The sequence below is a fragment of the Leopardus geoffroyi genome, chromosome C2 (genome assembly GCF_018350155.1).
Source record: "Leopardus geoffroyi isolate Oge1 chromosome C2, O.geoffroyi_Oge1_pat1.0, whole genome shotgun sequence".
Classification (NCBI taxonomy): Eukaryota; Metazoa; Chordata; class Mammalia; order Carnivora; family Felidae; genus Leopardus; species Leopardus geoffroyi.
In genome coordinates this window covers 7947502-7969796 of record NC_059333.1, presented here as the reverse complement: position 1 = coordinate 7969796, position 22295 = coordinate 7947502, and the positions used below count along the sequence as shown (strand labels likewise).

Genomic DNA, 22295 nt, shown 5'->3' with positions numbered 1-22295 from the left:
GAAGACATATTCTCTAGGAGTGGATACTGGAACGGGAACACCAACATGTGCCCCAGTGACACCCCAGCTTGATGAGTTGGATCTAAGAGTGGCTAGGATTTGTTCAAACAATTCCTGACAGTTCTGTGTGATGGTAAGAACGGGAACTTCCAGGCTAATAGAAACAGGAATGTCTGCAAGACGCGCGGCCCTGAAACCAGATTAAGATTTATCCTCAGTTTCATAGATTCAGGATGAAAAAGACTACCAAAGTTTAGGCACTGCTTTCTTTGGACTTTTGAACTAATGAACTTTCCAGAATAATGTTCTTTCTATCTTAGGAAATGGCTCTCAGAATGACTTCATGTCTTATTGGGCCATATGAAATATTTCAGGCCTTCGTATGGTGATACTTTATTAGGGAAGATAAATACAGTGAATTATCTTTCAATTAATAGTGGAAAAGAGGGATGTGGCTGAAATAAAGCCGTTGAATTAAAGTGTTATGGTTTAATCTCTTTGCCTCCCTAGTTTTGTTCTACTTGATTTAGCATTAATTTTTTGTCCTGGGGTCCTAAGTGCATGCTTCAGGGAAGGTAGGGACGGATTCAGGTTAAGAGCAAGTTGCCAATAACCTGCTGGAGCTGTTTGAAGTATTTGTGGATGAGCTGGCAAGATGTAGTCATGCACTTATTTTCAGCCAAAGGTCCCAACCACTTTGCGGGCTTTTTCTCCGACTGTAAAGGAGACTATAGTGCTTGTACAGTAACACCTCATTTGTCTAGAAGGCACCTAACTCATAACTTGTCTATTTGCTGTGGGATTTAGTGGTGGGAGAGGAGACGAGAGAAGGATGGGTTTGGTAAGGAGATCCTGGAGGCAAGTGTATGGATGGTGGCAAAATTTCATTGCTGCCAACCTAGGAATTAGTGAAACTATTAAAAACAGGGAATACTGAAAGCTAAGCCATCTGGGGCTATCTAGTGCAGGGGTGGTATAGACTCAAACTGCTATTAGATTTAGAAGCAGAGACTGGGGGTTTCAACTTGCTGAAAAAGACAAAAAGAAAAAGACAAGGAGACTAACAGCAGACACACTTTCTCAAGTTCACGTTGGAACATTCACTAAGATAAACCACCTTCTGGGCCATAAAGCACAACTTAAAAAAACTGGAAAGAATATAAGTCATACAATGTCTTCTCTAGACCTCAATGGAATCAAATTAGAAATACAACCAACAGAGGTGGAAAAATCTCAAAATACCCAGAGATTCAACAACACCCTTGTAAATAACACAGAGGCCAAAGAAGAAATCTTAAGAGAATTTGAAAAGTATTTTGAACCCAATGAAAATAAAAATGCAATTTGTCAAAATTTGTGGGATGCAGTGAAAACAGTGCTTAGAGGGGTTGGGAAGGAAGAAGCAAAATTATCTTGGTTTGCAGATGACATGCACGTCCATGTAGAAAATCGGAAAGAATCAACAAAAAACATCCTAGCAACGTTGCAGGATACAGAGTTAATATACAAAAAGTCAATCACCTTTCTATATACCAGCAATGAACATGTGGAATCTGTAATTGCAAACACAATACCATTTATATTAGCACCTCCCCTCAAATAAGACACTTAGGTATAAATTTAACAAAATATGTACAAGATTTATATGAGGAAAATTATAAAACTGGTGAAAGCTAACAAATGAAATAAATGGAGAGATATTCTAGGTTCATGGGTAGGAAGACTCAATACTGTCAAGTTCTTCCCCAATTAATCTACAGATTCAATGCATTTCCAGCCCAAATCCCAGCATTAACTTGTGGATATTAGCAAACTGGTGTTAAGGTTTCTATGGAGAAGCAAAAGACCTAGAGTGGCCAACACTGAAGAACAAAATGGAAGGACTGACACTATCCAACCTCAAGGCTTACGGTGATTTGATTTACAGTGATCAAGACAGTGTGATATTGGTGAAAGGATAGACAAACAGATCCACGAAACAGAACAGAAAGCCCAGAAATAGAACCCATAAGTATAGTCAACTGATCTTTGACAATGGTGCTAAGGCAATACACAGAAGCAAATACAATCTTTTCAATGAATGATTCTGGAAAAACTGTACATTCATATTCCAAAAAAAAAAAAAATGTCTGGACACAGACCTTAAACTCTCCACAAAACTAACCCAAAATGATTTAAATGTAAAGTGAAAAACTATAAAACTCCTAGAAGATAATAAATGAGAAAATCTAAATGACTGTGGGTATGGCAATGAATTTAAAAATACAACACCAAAGGCATAATCCACGAAGGGAAGAATTAATAAGCTGGTGTTCATTAAAACACTTCTGCTTGGCAGCTGAGGCTATCAACAGAATGAGAAGACAAACCACGGGCTGGGAGAAAATATTTGCAAAAGATGCACCTGATAAAGGACTGTTATCCAACATATACAAAGAACTCTTAAAACTCAACAATAAGAAAACAAACAACCTGATTAAAACGTGGGCAAAGACCTGAACAGGCACCTCACCAAAGAAGATGCACAGATGGAAAATACGTCTATAAAGAGACGCTCCATATCATATGTCATCAGGGAAATGCAATGAAAACAATGCGATACCAGTGCACGCTTAATAGAATGGCCAAAACTCAAAACACTGATAACACTAAATGCTGGCAAGGATGAGAGGCAGCAGGAATTCTCATTCGTTGTTGGTGGGAATGTAAAATGGGATAGCCACTTTGGAAGGCAGCTGGGCAGTTTCTTATGAGACTAAACATAGTTTTATCATATGATCCAGCCATTACGCCCCCTGGCATTTACCCAAATGAATAGAAAACTTTATGTCTCCACAAACACCTGCACACAAACATTTATAGCAGCTTTATTCATCATGGCCAAAGCTTGGAAGCAAACAATAGTATGTAAATGAATATATAAACCATGGTACATCCAGACAGTAAAATATTATTCAACCCTAAAAAGAAAGAGCTATTAAGCTATGAAAAGATATGACGAAATCTTAAATGCATAATACTAAGTGAAAGAAGCTGATATGAAAGGCTATATGCTGTTTGATTCTAACTCTGTGACATTGTGGAAAAGGCAAAACTGTAAAGACAGTGAAAAGATCAGTAGTTGTCAAGGGTTTGTGGGAGAGACAAATAGAGCGCAGAGAATTTTTAGGGCAGGGAAACTATTTTGCATGATAGTCTAGTGCCGGCTACATATTATACATCGTGCATTTGTCAAAACTCATAGAATGTACACAAAGAGTGAATCCTACTGTAGACTATGGACTTTGGGTGATGCTGATGAGTCAGTATAGGTTCGTTTGCTGTGAACCTAAAATTGTGCTAAAAGCTAAAGGTTATTAGTCCAAAAAAGAGAAGATGACGAGAAAACTGTTTTTGAGTTCAATGATTTATCCAAGTCCATATAACTCATCTGGGGATCGAACCAGGATCAGAATCCTGTTCTCTTCAGACTGAATCCAGGTTTCCTACAAAACAAGGGGGAAAAAAAAAAAAAGGCTACTTTATGACCCATTGCCTGTGAGTTCAGGGAGGCCTATGGTGCATTTTAGAAAGAATACCACTGTGATGGTTAAGGGAGGGAGTTCTTGTCATTTTTAGGGCTTTGGTTTTCTGTGAATCCACTTACGTGGACCAGCTCACAACTGATTGGAGGAGGGAAGTAGGTGTGTGTATGTGGGTGTGTGTGCGTGTGTGCGTGTAGGAGTGCATGTATATTGTGTATATGTATGTATGGGCATGTGTACATATGTATGTGCCTGTATGCGTGTATGTGCAGAAAGGGTTGTTGCATTTGTTAAAGTGTTAGTTACAAAGACTGTACCACCACTGCCTCGTGTAACGTTGAGAGGAGCCTTCTTTCTTTTAGGAGAGGAAACAAATACGAAAGTACAAGCAGAGAGGAGCTGTGGGATAACACACCACGTGTCTTGTTGATGTCTGTTGTAACAGCGTTGTAAATAAAATGGAAGAAAGGTCTTCCAGTGTGCTTATGCGGGTTGTAGAAAGTTCTCATTTATTTGCTAATGCCCCCTGTGGATAGGGCCAGTTGGCCCGGCAAGCTATAGACCAGGCCAGCTGATCTGGCATGTGTGTGGGCATGACTCAGAGATTCGAACATTACCATCCTCTCTCTGCAAGCAGGCCATCATCTTGAGCAAAGTTTCCATGTCCAAAATTTCCCTGAGGTTGACACCTAAGCACATCGATGGAGAGTTGTTCCTGGTTAGCAGAGTTTACTCCTACCTGGGCTCATAGGGCCAGACCGAATTTAACTCTGAAAGTTTCAGTGCTAAATTCTGCATAACCTTTCCTGCCAGTGTAGAGGAGTCTGTTCTCAGGTTCAAAGCCAGAAAACGGAAAGTGGCAAGTTCATGGAGAAATAGTATTCTGGAGACTTTGCCTTCTGGAGGCAAAAATGAACCTTTGAAATCAGGTTTTCTAAAAAAACTTCTTTTTTTTTTTTTCCTGAAGGAATTTCTAAGTAAAAATTTAAAACTGCTTTTGTTTACACTTGGGCTTATTATGGAAACACTATTTAGGCTCAGCCTATTTCATGATGAATAAAATGGGAGCTCTTTGGATATCCATTGCATTAGATGATGTGAATTTAGTTTTGGAATTTCTCTTTTTTTTTTTTTAAAGGAGAATGTGATTTTTGGTGTGGGTGTGTATGTGGGATGGGGATGATGGCTTAAAGAATAGCCTTTTTCAAAGGAACAGTTTGGCCACCTGAATGCAAACTGTCTTAGGAAGAAGGGATAGTAATATTCTACACCTGGCCACTGAACGTACCTGTTTGCCTGGGCACTGCCCTGTATCTCCTAGGTTTCCCGGAAGGCTGTCTGCAGGTGGATAAGCCTCTGGGAGCTCCAGCCCCTTGGGGCCTCAGCCAGTTCTCCTCAGAGACTCCATGGAGAGATCTATGCTGATAGGCTGCAGGTTGCCATGGCAGCAGCCATGCACATCCTGGGTAACCAGGCACCACATGGGTGCTTGGTTTTTCCCCAGAGCACAGTCTGTGCAGACAGCGGGGGAGGAAAGGCCACTTTGCCAACACAGGCATATATTTAGGTCATCATTTCAGAATCCTGTACACGTGTGGGAGTTCACTGTTGTTCCCGCAAGACTCATTTTAGATGCTGTTCCACGGGGCTGAATAAAGATATACGGGATCATCTTTGGCAAGCTGGTTAGCCTAACTGCATGTCGCAAAGGACAAGAAGCTTCCTCTGGAAAAGTCCAGCTGTCCCTTCAGCACAAGACCCCTTTTTATGCTCTGCTCAGTTATGGGCTAATGTCGTCACTCATGGACTCTCAGGGCGTGTATGGGGGCAGAAATGAAATATTTTACCTTTTTTTTGGGTCTCAGGTGGTCAGACTGTGAACATAGTACATGCGCAGTTAAAACTGGTGTGAACAATTAGGTGGTAACAGATGAGACTAGCCTTGATAATAGGCTCCTGGTTGCCACTCAAAAATGGAATGGAAGCTCAGAAGAATTTCCAGGAAAGATGACTTTTGGTGGTGAGCCAAGGAAGGAATACAGAAAGCGGAAGTGGGTAGAATGTTTGGATGATAACCTGTGGTGACACGATAGCCCTGTGGGCACCCGGGGAGAGCATAAGTTGTGTCTCCAAGTGTTGCAATCCAGGGGAGTTCCTTGCAAATCAAGAGGACACTCTTGACAATAATATCCTTGTTTGTTGGTTCCTGTTAGAGGAAAGAGAGAGGACGTGACATTTCTTGGGCAGGGCAGCATTTGGATTGGATGAGGGGCAGGTTTGAACAGATCAGACCCCCTTACTTAAAGAAACAGGATCAGAGCGTCTAGGGTGATGTCTTGGATTGCCCAATGGCCCAGCTGAGTTTGTGCTCACAGCATCATGATACTAAAAAGTGAGAATTTCCAGAGGCTGAAGAATTAGATGTGTAAAGGGGAAAAAAGTCATACGGGCAATCACCATGGGAAAATGATCTTTCCTTGGACTTCTTTACACATACTCTGTTTACTCAATAATATTGTTTGATTATGTATAGGAGGGACAGCCCTGTGCGTAGGGGATTCAAAAGGCCTTACTTCATTTCTTCTAGGGAGAGTTGTCATCCCTGCTCCAGGTGGGTGCTCTGTAGGGTCAAGGGTGCTGGCCAACATAAGCTCAAAAGACACAGGTTCCCCGGTGTCTTCTGGGAGGGGTCATTGTCTATATGAACAGGAACTAGACCTGGAGAGAGAGGTTCACCTAGAGAGCCTGCAGCAGGTGTGCCTGGCCAAACTGACCCAAGGGAGGGGTGCTTACAGCCATTCCCATGCCCAATAATGCTGAGAGATGATGCCACGATGGCACCAACTGGATCTGAGAACAGTGTCCCTTGCCCTTGTCTAAGAATAGTGGCCATGGGGTTAGAGGTTCTGATCGTGCACAGCTGATGCAAGCCCAGCTCTCTGTGCTGTAGTTGATCCAGTTCTGTAGTTGTGTTTAGTGCTGATCAACCTAACACTGATACACTCCATAAGGCATTCAGACTGCACTGGGGTTTTAGTAGCCGAAGAGGTCTGAACTTAGGCTCCCATGATTTCTTGCTCCTTTAGATGGATATTTTATGATTTCTATCAGAATTTTAGAAATAATGGTGCATGACGTGTTTATTTCACTAGTGTCTGTTGGTAGCAGATATTTACATTGCCTGAGAAAAACAGCCCTTCATGTTCTTATAAAGATTGGCTGGTTGATATCACAGTATTTATGATCAGTGTTAATACAATGGGTGCAGGGTCTTAATCCTGAAATGGTCAATTACCCTTTGACAGTAGGAACACTTCATTCTCTGAAATCAAGATCTATTGCCTGTGTGGTCACAATTCTCTGGCCGACCACAGAACACATTAGGATTCACGTCTAGGGGGTAGTATCTAAAATTAACTTTATAAAAGCCATTTTCCTTGGTGATAAATCTCCATCACTTAATCACGCTGACCATCTCGAGCTATTTTGCTCTCATTTCTTCCTTTGGACGAGGATAGGTTTGAGTTAGGTGGATGCATCGAGCTTTCTTTTACCAAGGCAATGAGGCCAAGTAAAAGTTTGACTCCTTTTACATTTATTTAAGTTTTACGGTGTTGAACTTTGAGATATCTTCCCCCCCCCCCCACTTAGTTATTATACTATTCCACGCAAAGCTGTTGTGAGCTTTTTGCAACATATATTTCAGATATCATTACCATTTAGTTTCAGACACAGGACCAAATCCATCTCAATTTCCGTCATGTATCTGTCAGCAATACATCACAATGATTTGTTACAAAATTCCCCCCCCACCTAATTTCCAGGAAAGCACTCATAAGAGAACCTGATATATTTTCCAACAGAACTTGGCTCACTTGGCTGACCCATGTCTGGCTTTGGAAATGCTTTCTTAGAACACATTTCTTAGAACACTACGCTTTCAGCGTAGTGATACTAAAGAATGTCATTTAATATTGACTTATCTCAAAACTCCACTGTCTGGGTTTCTTGCTCTCAATATTTCTGTAATTACCAATCTTTATCTTGTGTTTCGGACTCAGAAAGCGACAAACAATCCAACAGCCCTTTACTGCCCTCCTGTTTCTTCCTGAGCTCTTTGTAAAGAACCTCTTGGTTTTCCAAGAGAAGGATTTAGTTCCTAATTCTCATGTTAAATTAAACTTTTGGCCAAGTGGCTGGAGAGAGCCAGAACTAGGACAGCTAGACATGAGCAACAGTTCAACGTTCATCATCATTACGTTGATCAATTGCAGGTAGAGAGAACTAGTGGGAGGACACAGGCAGAGCTCCATTGTCCATAGGAGCCTAGGAGAGAAGGCAGGTGGGGGAGGGGAAGCTCCCCCTGCAACTGCTGCGCAGCCGGTTTTCCCCACCGGGTGGAGACACGTGTCCCCACTGTCTACATATTTAAACACCTATAGATACACCAGTGACGCAATGTCTCAGTCAACTGGACCGGGGATTCCCACTTCTTTTTTGTTTGTTAAGGAATGGTTTTACATTGTCGCTTTGAGAGTTGGCCACTGAATCTTGACCGGTTATTTCTTTAGCGCTCTGGGAGAATGGTTATGAAAAGGAAGGAGTCCTCCTTTGACACCTGATTATATGACTGTGTTATTTTTTTCTTGGAACAGATCTGCGAGTGACTGCAATGCATTTTTATCGGGAAATAATGTCATCATTCTGAGTTGTCCAGGAATCTGTTGGTAGCACGGTACAATATTTAATAATTAGTACCACTTCATACATGAATAGTACTCAACAGTACAGACAGTATAGGGGTCGGCAAACTTTTCTGTAAAGGGCCAGCTAGGAATATTTTAGTCTTCTGGCCACATAGTCTCCGTCTTAAATACTCAGCTCTGCTAGTGTAGTGTGAAAGCAGCCATAGGCAATACGCAAATGGATGAGTGTGGCTGTGTTCCAAGAAAACTTTATTTATGGACACTGGAATTTGAATTGCATACAATTTTCATATGTCCGAAAATATTCCTCCCCTCTGCATCCATTAAAAAATGTAAAAGTCATTCTTTGCTCACAAGTGGTGCAAAAACAGGGAGTGGGCCAGAGGCTGTGAGTAGTTTTGGTTTGCCGACCCTCTCTGTCTAAATAGTGCCCGTGGCTTAAGCCTTGGCCCTGGATTTGAGACCAGGAGCTATTACTACTGGGCCCATAACCTTGGGGAAGTTATTCAGTTTGCCTAAGCCCTAGTAGTCCTATCATAAAACATAAATTGTAACACTCAAGCTCTCATGGTAGAGTAGAATTAAATGACATAATTTGTGTAATGACATAATTTGTCATTGTATTTTGTGTTGATATTGTGCTTTGTCAAAATCTCTTTGTAGCCTTGCAGAGTTTTTGACTTCTAGATGACACTACAGTGGAAGTTCTCTAAGACATTAAGGGCAGAAATATTAGGAAGAGGTGTGTTTAACTCCATTTTAGATGAAAGGATTACATTTTCTTAAACACAGGTTGGTCGTGAAGTCTAGAAACAAGATAATATGACTTTACTATATTGGAATGCGGTATCAATGAATCATCTATCATGTATAACTATGTTTTTCAACTTTATAGCCATCCGTTGAAAGGAAATCATAGAAGTTACTATTTCCCATGTATGTAGGGCATTTAATTACAACTCCCCTTTTGACTTTTCTGAGTCACATAGAGTACCATCCAAGTCAAGGAAAGAAAGTCAGACTATTGGCAAGCTGTCTTGGAAATGACTATGCATATTTTCCTTCGTTTCTATCTTGAATTACTCAGCTAATCAAATGATTTCACATTCTTTGAGTGAGTCCTAGTCGTTTTCTACTGGCATTTTTATAACCCCCGTGTCCACCAGCTCCCGCCTTTAATAAACAGTTTCTGTGCATCCCAAAGATATTGGCTGAAATCAAATTAAAAAGCAAAGGGGAAAAATTAAGAAACCTGAAATGTAAGAAAACGTAGGGAAGGAAAGCATAAGGATGTTGCTCTGGAGATTTCAAAATTTAGGCTTTTGAATGAAGTCGTAAATAATTTTTTAACTAGAGTACAGTGAGAAATAGACACTTCAGAGCCCTAGTTTGGTTAAACCAAGAGAAAAATTGTGCTTAAGAAATAAGTTGACATTTTTAAAGACAGGAGCTGGATTTCTGTTAGGGAACATAAGATACCGAACTCAATTAATGGACCTGGCACTGGAGAGTTAGGGAAAGCACAAAAGAGAGAGACATGTGGAGCAAAAGAGTGGGGGAAGGAGGGAGTTCCTTCCTACGGACATGGAGTGGCTGTATGTTGGTTCACCAGGTTGCAATGCCATGTTATGAAGGAATGGATAAACAATGACCTGACATTACAGTGATTACAAATATGTTAATTCAAAAGAGTATCGTTTGTCCAGGGGACAGCCAAAAACAGAAACGATTTTATTAGTTACATAAAACTGACTTATCAACAAATAGGTTTTCCAGTTGGAAAGCATCTTGGGGTGGGTGGAAGTGAGAATCTGAGGGTCTCAGCAGCCCTTGGGGAGGTCATGCTTCCAGCTGACTCTGCCCTTTTCTCCAGATTGGGGTCTACTGTGGCAAACCATAACCCTTAAGTTAAAAATTCTTATCTGGCTATTGGATCCCACCATGCTTTTATGGAAAGTGACTCAAACACACCAACCAAACAGACCAAAATATCAAGTTGAGAGCGATGCTCATTAGTTGTGGGTATTGTTGAATTAAAATAGGCTTATTTATTTTCATAACACTTGGTTTGCTAAGAAAGTGACTGAGTGAATGGGGACTGGCCATGGCGGAATAGAATGAGTAGAAATCATGGGCTCATCTTTGTTTTACGGTCTTAATGAAAAACACCATTCAATACTTGCTGCTTAGAAAATTCAGTCTTAATGAACTTCTTTCAATTCCAAATTTTAACAGTTGACACAAAATACACTGTTAAACTGTGTTATCAATAATTGTAGAAAAATAGACACGTTTGATAGGGACATTCTAGTAAAAGGTTCTTCTGGAGCATCCTTGTTTAAAGATCCAGAGGCTCACGTTACAAAAACGAGATTTGGTTCGTGTTCTGTCTTCAACTACATTGACACAAAAGACGATGAGAAATAGGCAGAGACCTCCCACTTGGGTGCCCTGTCACACATACAGAACCGACACATGTGCATGACCAAAGGGTCACCAAGGCTCTTCGTTCAGTTGTGCTAAAGGGCCCCAAACTGTTCTTCCAACCAGACAACAGGGTGTGTGCTGTCCTTTGAACCTTAGTAACGGAGTAAAAAAAGGCCCACTGAGTCATCAAGAGCTAATTAGCTAATGAGCCCCTGCCTCATCTTGCTTTGTGCTACGGTGCCTTCCCTGCAACTCTGGTGATGTTGCGGGGTTAGCGCCCCCAAGTCAAGGGCGCCCTTCATAAGGCTACAGCGAGGTAAGGCCACAGTACCTCCCAACAGCCTGGCAGGAAGTGTATGGGGCTCCCTCCTCCTCCTCCCGGACTACAACGCCCTCCTCGGAGTGTGTGGAATGAATAAATGATTCGACAGGTATTCAATGCAGAAAGTGAAATGCTGGCAAACAGGAAAGGGCTACGTGGCCAACAGATTTGTTTTCGGTTAAGTCAGTGCCAAGAAGCAGTTGTCCTAATGCAAGGTCAAGGACGTGGGAGAAGAGAGACCCTGTGTTAAATTGAGGAGCCACTTTCCTTGTCTCTGGGACATGCTTTTTAGTAGCCAAGTCCCCGAACTACAGCGAAGGCCTGTGCAATCTGGTCAGGGAAGTCAAGGGCAACAGGGAGTGATAGCTAGTTTGAGTTCTTTGACCTCCAAGGCACAAAGTTTCAAACTGAGCACAGCTGTGGGAGCTGAAAATGAACTTGAGTTCAGCCAATGAATATTTATGATGGGCGACTGCTTAGGGAATAAAGAGTTTAAAATTGCGAAATTAATGTGAAAGATCTGTTACAGTGCAAAATTTCCACCTGCCCTTGGGATTTTTGTCTAACATCCTCTTCCTTATCTTTTTACTTGAAATTTTTTTTTCATTTTGAAATTTAGATTTTTTAGTACAAAATTCTTTCCTTCCTTCCTTCCTTCCTTCCTTTCCTTCTCTTCTCTTCTCTCTTAATCTCTCTCTTTCCATTTATCTTCACAGATTAAAATTAATTAAGGCTGCAGTTTTTTTGCTTGTTTTCTTCTGATTGGGAGACACTTTGGATTTGATTTCCCGCCTGTGGCATGCTCTAGAGAGATTTCATAGTCACCTAGATTGTTGATTGAATCTTTGACCCTTGAACTCTGGTCATTTCAGAATAATAAAAGAAGACGAATAATAATAAATACAAATGCGAAAAATGCTGATGGATAAGCTAGAGGGGCCAGGGAGAGAGCCGGATGGAGTCAAAGTGTGTGAGGTGAATGATTATAATACATGTCGCCCACTGCACGCCTTCATGAATGTCATGGCCTTAGACCCAAACCGTCTTCTGCTAAATTACCATGTCTGATTTTTTTAGGTCTATAGTTTCTCGCAATTACAGAGTGGAACAGCTGGGGAATCCATGGGTTTGTAGGAGAAGAGTCTCCCAAACTCTTGTACTACAAAGGGTGACAGCTCATGTGAGAAGCATAAACACATCATTGCTGACATGCCAGAGAGTGTCCTCCCCCTGGAATATTCTCCCAGGCTAGTCAGTGAGGCTCCTGTTACTAAAAAAAAAAAAAAAAAAAGAGAGACCTCAGTTTTGTAAACATTTCACAGTATCTCAGCATATTGTTGGTGGGTTTTGCCATGTACCGGACCTCCTAACTTCCCCCAGACCTATGGCTTATTAGATTCAGTGAGAGGATAAGCAAGGGAACAGTGAGGTACCCAAACACTACCAGTCTGGGACACAGAACAAAGGCCATGCACTAAGGGCCAGTGATCGATGGGACCAAAGAAATTCAGAAAGCAAAGACATCAGAACAGAAATGCCTGCTGTACATTGGGAATCTTTTTTTTTTTTTTTTTTTTTTTGCATCTTATTTCTAAAGTTATATATCTAAACCTACAGTAATTATACATCTATGTACATTATTTGGAAGTTCTGTCCTACAGTACTTTTCGTACATGCTGTGTTTTATTACTGACTGCCAAAAGAAAAATAATTACATAAGGCATATATATGTACAGTGTTTTGTCTTTACCTGACCCGGGTCCTATAACTGCAATGCCTGTAGGGGGCAGGCACGTCGCCCTGCAGATGGGATTTATTGGAATCTATAAAACCGAGGGTTGTACGCTATGTCTCACTGCATGAGGAAATAGGCACCAGAGACCTAACTTGTCCTATCCCAGGTGAAATCTCTGACACACTCTTTGAGTGATCTGCTGTTGTACAAGACATGCAGGTAAGTAGCTTAAGTCCCTAGGAGTCGGATGCGTGGTTTTTCGGGAAGAGAGCAAGCTGGGGCCGCGAGGGAGGGCGCTCGGCACCTTCACCAAATCTGTGTCTGCCTCGTCCATCTGCAAAACTGAGAGAGGGCAGGTAGATATTTTACACCTCGAAGACTCGCTTTCTGGCGATGTCAAAACTAAATGTAAATCCATACACAACCAAGGAAGAGAGACAAAAGAGAGAGAGCATGAGAGACGAGGAGGGGTTGTGCGGGGTGGGGGAGGGGAGGAGGAGCTGCCGGGCTAGGCGACTAGACTCTGGATTCGTTTTCTAGGTTTGCCACGTCACCATTCCTTTCGGTTTGCTCCTCGAGGTTCTTCTCCTCCTCTTCCGTCTCCGGGTCTGCGCGCTGGTTGAGTTTGCTGGACACGGACCAACTCAGGGGCAGCTCCGCCCGGCTGGCCAGCTCGGCCAGCTCTTTGGCACTGAGGGATGGGGTGCTGGTCTCGTAGGTCTCGTGGAAGCTGTTATAGTCGACCTCATAGAAGCCGTCTTCCAGCGTCAGGACAGGTGTGAAGCGGTAACCCCACAGGATCTCACTGGTGACGTAGGAGCTCCGGGCTTGGCACGTCATTCCTGCAAGGAAGGGGACGGACGGAGGCTTTAGTGAGTGCGGCCTTGCCCTCGGCAAGTGGGCCCAGCGGGCGGGCGGTGGTCGCGGCCCCGAGCTGCTCAGGCTGCGGCCCGCACGGGGGCTCAGGGCTTAGGACCGAGAGTGTGATTCGTGCGGCCGACGGACGCTACTACCAGCGTGTGCGGTGGCGCTGCCGGGACTTCGCGGGGCTGGGAGGGGGGAGCGCCAGGGCGCCGTGGGAGCGTCCTGGCGCACAGCCAGCCACGCGTGCCCGCGAGGCCGTGCACACGCACGGGAAGGCACGTGCGCACAGGCGCACAGTCACGTGTGCTCGTGCCCTGTCCGCGTTTCGCGCCGGGAGACCCCGGAGGCCGCGCGTCTGGCCTCCCGTGGCTTTCGGGGCTTCGCCTGAGCCCTACGGAGACTTGAGCCTCCCGGCCATCGACTTAGAGTGAAGTTTGGCTTATGGAACTACACCCGGGAGGTCCTCCAGCCGAACGTCGTGGATCAGCGTTACTCTCCTCGCATCGTGCCGTGCAGGCCCCGACTGCCGCCCCAGGTGACGTTGGAAGGGATGTCCCCCCCCCCCCCCCCCGACTCTGTACTTGCCCCGGGCCCAGTGAGGATAGTTATTCAGACTGTGCAATAACCATAATACTTTCAAGGCTTGTCCCTTCTTCTTAAAGATAAGAAACCTTTTCCTGGTTTGCACAGAAATGCCATCTGAGCGACTGCAGCCCAGGAGTCAGGAGCAGCTTTTTTTTTTTTTTAACGTTTATTTATTTTTGAGAGACAGAGAGAGACAGAGCACGAGTGGGGAAGGAGCAGAGAGAGAGAGGGAGACCCAGAATCCGAAGCGGGCTCCAGGCTCCCAGCTGTCAGCACACAGCCCGACGCGGGGCTCGAACCCATGAACCCTAAGATCGTGACCTGAGCCGAAGTAAGGCGCTTAACCGACGGAGCCACCCAGGTGCCCCAGGAGCAGCTTTTCAAAAAATATGAAATGACAGAATGGGGGAAACTCCACCCATCCTCAGGGATGACTTCTCCATTGGCTAGGCAGGTCCGGGGCCTAGGGCCCACAACTGCTTTTTAGGGACCTATAAAAATTCTTTTAAAATCAGAAGAAAACAAGGAACTTTTAGGTAGAAGAAAACGTCAAAATAGTCACCCTTACTCTACTAAGATTGTAAAATGTCATGTAATTAAAACTTAAAAAAAAAAAATGAATAAGGGGTCCTTCAAGGCCAAACTACCTGCGACACGCAAAAGTTGTCCCGTGGTCAGTGTTCATTCATTCCAGGAAACAGCCAGGCAGCCCACGTGTCGTGTATTGAGACAGCCGGTAAGGTGCATCAGGCAGCTGCTTTGTGTGGAGTGCGGGGGGAGAGGGGAGAAGAGAATACGTGTGGCTGTTTCCACGGAGGGTTCAGGGCTGCAGGATGATTTCAGAGCGTGGCACTTGCTCCGTGCGACTAGAAGAAGAAACCGGGGTGCCAGGGACTTCCGTGATGTCAGGGCCCGAGTCAGCGCTGCCCTCACTCCAGCCCTGGGTTCCTCTCCTTAACCCCCAAACCGAATCCCACCCTCTGGCAGTGTCTGTCTGGCTAACCCACAAAAGCCCCCTTTTATGCCTCTAACACAAGGACCACAGGACTTCTAGATATGGAAAAGAAAAGGGCGCTGTCTTGCTTTTTATTTCCCGACCAGCGCTTCTCGTCCGAACTGCCAACCCTTCGTGTGTGTTGGGGTGTGACGGGGGAAGACAGATGATGGCAGGGATGTATGGGCTCAGAATGAGGAGTACACGGGAAGTCAAGGGGAAAAGGTGATAAAATAACTTCAGTAACTTTTTTTTTCCCCCCCATAAAGGAGGTACACGTTTATTGTTAAGTGATTAGAAGCCAGCGATGGTCAGATGCCATAAAATCTGCCTAGGCTTTCCATTCTGGCTATATACGCAACCAAATGCAGTGAGGAATAAAACCTGCCGTTACTAAAGTTAAAATCTAAATGGACCTTCAACATCTGTTGGAGCTGGCTGAAGAGAGAATCAGACACTTGGGGTACAGGTATGAAGAAACAACAGCGGGTGCAGCCAAGAGGATGTCACCAGGAAGGCCGGCAGGGGGAGGGGAGGAACCCCTGAAAACCTTCTCCCCCATAAAAGCAGTGAGAGCAGTGGCGAACACGGACCAAACAAACTCTTTTAGACCTCTGTAAGTGAATTCCAGGGGAGCTTCCTTAGGAACAAAATAGCTGAACTTTAGTTAAGAACCCTGAATGGTGTGGAATTTTAACTCCCCCTGCTCAGCTCCACGAGCCTCAAAAACCAACAGCCCCAAATCGTGGTGAAAACCAGCAGCCTGACAGCTAGCAGAGGTCAGAACACGGGTGGAGCTCTTTCAAAGCCCCGTTCTCAGAACTGTCATTACTTCATGTGTCTGGCGGTTCCCTAGAAAACCCCGCTTGCAAGGCTTGTCTTTGTGTGACCTGGCAGAGAGCTCACCCAATGCAGGCAGCCTTTTACCTTGGGTCCGTTGTCAGAAACAGCCAGGCAGTCGTTTAATATTGCAGCTGCTTGGGGGGGGCAGTGATAACAGTTGGGGAAAACAACAAGCTAACCAAGAAACAAAAGGAAAAGCTGGAGAAAGATGTCCGTAAGGAACTTGGAAAAACTCTGACATATTCCTGAGAATCTAGAAGACCACATGCATGTTTAGGACTGTGTACAGGCCCAGGAAAGACCTGAGAAGGCCCTGAGCTCTTGTCTCTGGCTGACCTTGAGCCTCTGAGCAAGCAGGAAGTGAAGGTGAAGGCAAGGCTGTAAAGTTCCTACCTCAGTGTTGAAAGCCTGCCCCCCACCGTGCACACAGCACTCCTTAGCAGAGACTGGAGACTTACTGATTCCAAGCATTTAAGGAAACCTTTGTCCAGTCATTAGCTGATTACAAAGCTAACTGAGCAAAGATTTCAGGGGGCTACATACAAAACTTCCTGAATCTCACGCTAAGTCACTAAACAAACAGCAACAGCAACAAAAACCCCTGGAGAGGAGGGAGAATCTGATTTTTAGGGTTGCCACATTATATTATTTAAAATGCTGGCTTTAAAGATTTATGAGACCTATGAAGAAAAAAGGAAGTATGGCCCATGTATAGGAAGAAAGCAGTCCATTGAAACTGTCCTAGAAGCTGAGACATTGGACTCACCTGACTCGCTAGTGTAAATATGTGAAAAAAACTAAAGGAAATTACGAGAATGATGTCTCACCAAATTGAGGATATCAATAAAGAAATACAAATCATATATAAAAAAACAAATATAAATTAAATTATATTAAATTCTAGAGTTGGAATGTATAATAGATGAATGAAAAATGCACTGGAGGTACTCAACAGCAGATTTGAACTGGCAGAAGAAAGAATCATGAGCTTGAAGACAGGTCAATTGTGATTGTCTCCAGTCTGAGGGACAGAAAGAGAGAAGAAAGAAGAAAACTGAGCTAAGCCTCAAGAGATGTGTGGGACACCATCGATCATATCATATGCGTAATGGAAATCTCAGAAGGAGAGTAGAGAGAGAAAGGGCTCCGGAGAAGAAATAACTTGACACGAGGGCTAAAAACATCTTAAATTTAATGGAAACCACTGGTCTACACTCACAAGAAGTTTATCAAACTCCAGGTAAGATTAACGCAAGAGATTCATACTCAGACATGTCAATAATCAAGCTGTTGAAACACAATGACAAAGAGAGAATCTTAAAAGCAGCAAGATATAGACGACGATCACACACAAGGGATCTACAACAATATCATCATCTGGTTTCTCGTCAGAAACCATGGAAGCCAGGAGGCAGTGAGAAGACACATTGCAAGCACTTAAAGACAAAGACTATATGTCAAGGACCCTACATCCACCAATTTTGTCTTTCACACAAGAAAGAGGAACTAAGACATTTCACGGTAAACAAAAACTGAACTGATTTCTGGCAGTCCTACTCCACGAGAGGTACTAAAGAGAGCCCTTCAGAATGAAATAAAAGGTTATTAGATAGTAACTCAAATCGAGAAATCAACAGCATTGATCAAGGCAACTACACAGGCAAATATAAATGTTTTTCTTCAGTATAATTTTTTGGTCACTCCATTTATATGGCAATTATACTATTTCATTTCATTCAATGGAAATGCCACAGTTTACTTATTCAATAAAGCAAAGTGATTCAGAGGTATGTGATGGGGTTATTTGTTGAGGGAAATGTAAATACTGACTTGGTTTGTGGAAACTGTGTACTGTTAGGAACTGAATTGTTCCCTTAAAATTTCCTATGTTGATGTACTAACCCCCAGTATTTCAGACTGTGACTGTTTTTAAAGATAGGGTCTTTAAAGAGATAATTCCATTAAAATGAGATCATTAGGATGGGTTCTAATCCAATATGATCAGAGTCTTTGTAAGAGTGGATCAGGACATAGATAGGTACGGAGGAAAGACCATGTGAAGACACAGGAAGAAGATGGTCATTGGCATGACAAAGACAGAGGCCTCCACAGCAACCAACCCTACCTTGATCTTGGACTTCCTGCCTCCAGAATTATGAGGCAATAAATTTATGTTATTTAAGCCTCCCAGTCCCAGTCTGTGTTACTTTGTTTTGTACCTAGCAAATGAATAACTTACTGAATTCTATAGGGATAGTAAAATATCTTTTCATAGTACCATTTTAATGAGATTGTTTAATTTTTGTAATAAAAAGGTGAATAGGTAAGATTTAAATGAATGCTCATGGATGCTTTTCCTTTTTTTATTCATTTTGTGGTGTCCTAATTCATTTAAAAAGGGATAAAAAATAATATTAATGTACTTATCCAATAGTACAATATTAAAAAGAGTTTTTAGTGTAAATTGATAATTTTCCTTTTTTGCAGAAAGATTCCTATTCTACATATTGCCATTGGTTCTAATCCATTCTTTAAAGATGTGATTTTCATCGAATTTGAAAAAGTAACAAAATACAACCAACTGGGTTAACATTGTAAGAAAGAGCTGCCAAGGTTACATCAGTGCGTATGTATGTTGTGTTATTTTCCATATCAAGAAGACAATCATGGAGTCCCCTGCATTGGGTGTTTAGTGAGTAAACATCTCTCTGGAAAAAGAGATGCTTCCTTTGGTGAAGAGCGAAACGTGAAAAAGCTGATCTCCAGTTCTGATCGCTCTCCACTCTCCGGGCATACTGACTCTCCCGCCATTGGCATTTGTGCTTTTATGCCTGGGTTCATCTCTTTGCCGTATCTTGAATATCCTTCTCCCAATGGGATCCCGCTCATCTTTCAAGAGCTAATTTATCATCTTCTTTCTGGAGCACTCTGTGACTGACCAGTCCCTAGCTGAAACTATAGAGCCCAGGGTGCCATAACACTCCAGTGATCCCCTCTCATGGTCCTTATCCCACTGTTTGCAGTTGCCTCTAAGTGTCCGTTTCCCTTGTTGAATTGGGATCACACTGGGGCTGGTAGGTCTTGTTAATTTCCATGTTCCTAGCATTTAGCACAGCGCTTCAACATTGTAGTTTCCCAAACACTACTCGTTGTCAAGTCAAAAGACTTGACTTAGGAAAACTATAGAGAAGCAGTTTAATTAACATTGTTGGTTGGTAATGTCTCAGATCCGTTATTCAGGAGAAAGATGGCTTGTGAGTCCTTTTTTTTTAATTTAAATTCAAGGGGTGCCTGGGTGGCTCAGCCGGTTGAGCATTTGACTTCAGCTCAGGTCATGATCTCATGGTTCATGGGTTCGAGCCCCACATTGGGCTCTGCACTGACAGCTCAGAGCCTGGAGCCTACTTCAGATTCTGTGTCTCCTTCTGTCTCTGCCCCTCCTCCACTCACACTCTCTCTGTCGCAAATATAATAAATAAACATCAGAAACATAAACAAAAATTAAATTCAAGTTAGTTAACATGCAGTGTAGTCTTGGCTTCAGGAGTAGAACCAGTGATCCATCACTTACATATAACACCCGGTGCTCATCTTGAAAAGTGTACTTTTTAATCCCCCCCCCATTTAACCCCTCCCCCCACCCAACTCCTCTCCAGCAGCCCTCGGTTTGTTCTCTGTATCTAAGAGTCTCTTATGGTTTGTCTCCCTCTGTTTTTATCTTCTTTTTCCTTCCTTTCCCTGTGTTCTCTGTTGAGATTCAAAGGGGCACATGCACCCCAATGTTTATAGCAGCACTATCAACAACAGCCAAATGATAGAAAGAGCCTAAATGTCCATCAACAGATGAATGGGTAAAGAAGATGTGTATATATACAATGGAATGCTACTCATTGATGAAAAAGAATGAAATCTTTCCATTTGCAACAATGTGGATAGAGCTAGAGGGTATTATGCTAAGTGAAATAAGTCAGTCGGAGAAAGACAAATATCATATGATTTCATTCATGTGTGGAATTTGGCTTGAGTCCTTAGGAAGGAAAGTGGGAGGTTTCTGTTTCCAGTGTTATCCCGGACTATCTATGAAGGACCCACGGCTAAAATATAAACTAGGTGCTGGAAAATTACAAAATCCATACTTTTTTAACGTTTATTTATTTTTGAGACACACACAGAGAGAGAGAGAGCATGAATAGGAGAGGGTCAGAGAAAGAGGGAGACACAGAATCTGAAATAGACTCCAGGCTCTGAGCTGTCAGCACAGAGCCCGACGCGGGGCTCGAACCCACGGACCACGAGATCATGACCTGAGCTGAAGTCGGATGCTTAACTGACTGCGCCACCCAGGCGCCCCCCAAAATCCATATTTTTAATAAAAAATAAGTTCAATTAAAAAAGTAAGGGATAGGACTTCTGGTTCTGGTGAAGACAGAATTAAGTACAGCTTTTCTCTCCTGCTGATTACAAACAACTAACTTCTCTAGACAAAATCTTCAGCCTAAAGACTCCAGAAAGTCTAACACTAGCGGGAAGATGGGAAAAGGGTACCAAACGTGAAGATCAACTTGTTTGGGGGTAAATTTCTTGTTTTTCCTTTTCTTTTCTTCCTTTTTCATCATCTGGCTTTAACCAGATGAGTGTTCCCAGCATAGAAGTCGGTAGCAGGTGCTGACAACAAAATCTCGGGGAGAAACCTTGTCCTTCTGACCACAGCACTGGGACAAGGTGCCCCTCTGAGCCAGAGGATGAGAGTGGGGGGGGGGGGTCCCCGCTAGGTTCGTCCTCTCCTCACCCAGCCTTCAGTGTTGCCCCATCGGGAACTTCTCTGTGTGCTGTATGTCACAGGCACTGAAAGGGGCAAGGGGACTGTGGACAAAGAGTTTGTGGTTGTGTTTTTCTCATTTCTCACTGCTTTGCCCTGGCAGTGACCCGAGTCTGTGAGACCATGCGGGGCACAAGTGGCTAGAATTCAGAGAAAAATCCTGTCTTTCTAGACAGAAGATCGAGCAGCGGGTGTCTGGGAGCTGAAAACGGTGGGGAATCCTGCAGAGGATAGAGCTGGGGACGAGAATCCTGTGAATGAATTCCGTGCATGAGTTGATACAAGTCTGGAGCTTTGCATGCAGGGGACAGAAAACAAAACAAAACAAAAAGATGAATTTTAAAAATGACCACGTCTTTCATAATATACCATCACATTTCTAAATAGCTTCTGTCAAACAAGAAACCCTACTGAAATTCAATAATACTTGGAACTGAATGATATCAAAAGTCTAAATGTCATAATTATAGGATACATGGAAAGCGAGAAAAATGTATAGGTCTAAATGCTTCTGTTAGAAAAGAAGAAAGTCTGGGGCGCCTGGGTGGCTCAGTCGGTTAAACGTCCGGCTTCCGCTCAGGTCACAATCTCGCTGCTTGTGGGTTCAAGCCCCATGTCGGGCTCTGTGCTGACAGCTTGGAGCGTGCAGCCTGTTTTGGATTCTGTGTGTCCCTTTCTTTCTGTCCCTCTCCGTCTTGTGCTCACTCTCTCACTCTCTCTCAAAAATAAATAAACATAAAAAAAAATCTTTAAAAAGAAGAAAAGAAAGAAAATCGAAAACTAACGTGCAGAGTATCCATCTTGAGAAAGTAGGAGAGACCGACAGGGCATACAGAAGTTGAATCACTATGTTGCACACCTGGAACAGTGTGTGTCAGCCCTGCTCAGTGGAAAAAAAATTAGCAGCAGCAGCAACAACAACAACAGGATGAACCCATGGCAAATAGGCAATAAAGGTCAGTGTGCAAATTACTAAAATAGACAACAAACGAAAAATAGGATGGATAAAGGCAAGAATTGGTTGTTTGAAAAGTCTAATAAAATAGATACACATCTGGTAAGCTTGGTCCAAAGTACATCCCTGGGGAATCTGTCCTCACAGTCTCAAAAGAAATGAGGGGACATTGAGTGGTGCAGATTGTCACTGCGAGATGGCATGAGGCAAAGTGGGACTCGGGGAGGAAGAGGTCTTCTGGAGTGTTCTCAGGTCCAGGCATGCCTTCGACTTTATGCTGGGGGAGGCTGCTTGGTTTTTGTAGCAGCGTGGTATGGTCTAAGTTATTTCCCCAAAGCCCCAAGCCGTGTGTGCGCACGTGTGTGTGTGTGTGTGTGTGTGTATCTTTTAAATATTATTTCGTTTCATAATTTCATAATTTCTCCTCTGAGAACTTCTCTGTTTGGATCTCTGGTTAATCTTCCCAGAGTTTAACCTGCAGGGAAGTGATTAGAATTAGCTCCTCTTTTTGGTGGCCGTTT

The 22295-nt window shown here is 43.2% G+C and overlaps 1 protein-coding gene across 2 annotated transcripts in view; it reads right to left on the bottom strand.

The window, feature by feature from the left end:
• Window positions 1–2851: 2851 nt before the first annotated feature.
• Window positions 2852–22295, bottom strand: part of KCNJ6 (potassium inwardly rectifying channel subfamily J member 6) — a 281504-nt gene continuing 262060 nt past the window's right edge. For both annotated transcript variants that reach the window (XM_045501384.1, XM_045501385.1), the window contains exon 4: window positions 2852–13556. In XM_045501384.1, coding sequence (XP_045357340.1) covers window positions 13231–13556 — 326 coding nt within the window. In that variant the 3' untranslated portion in view covers window positions 2852–13230. The remainder of the gene's footprint in view (window positions 13557–22295) is intronic.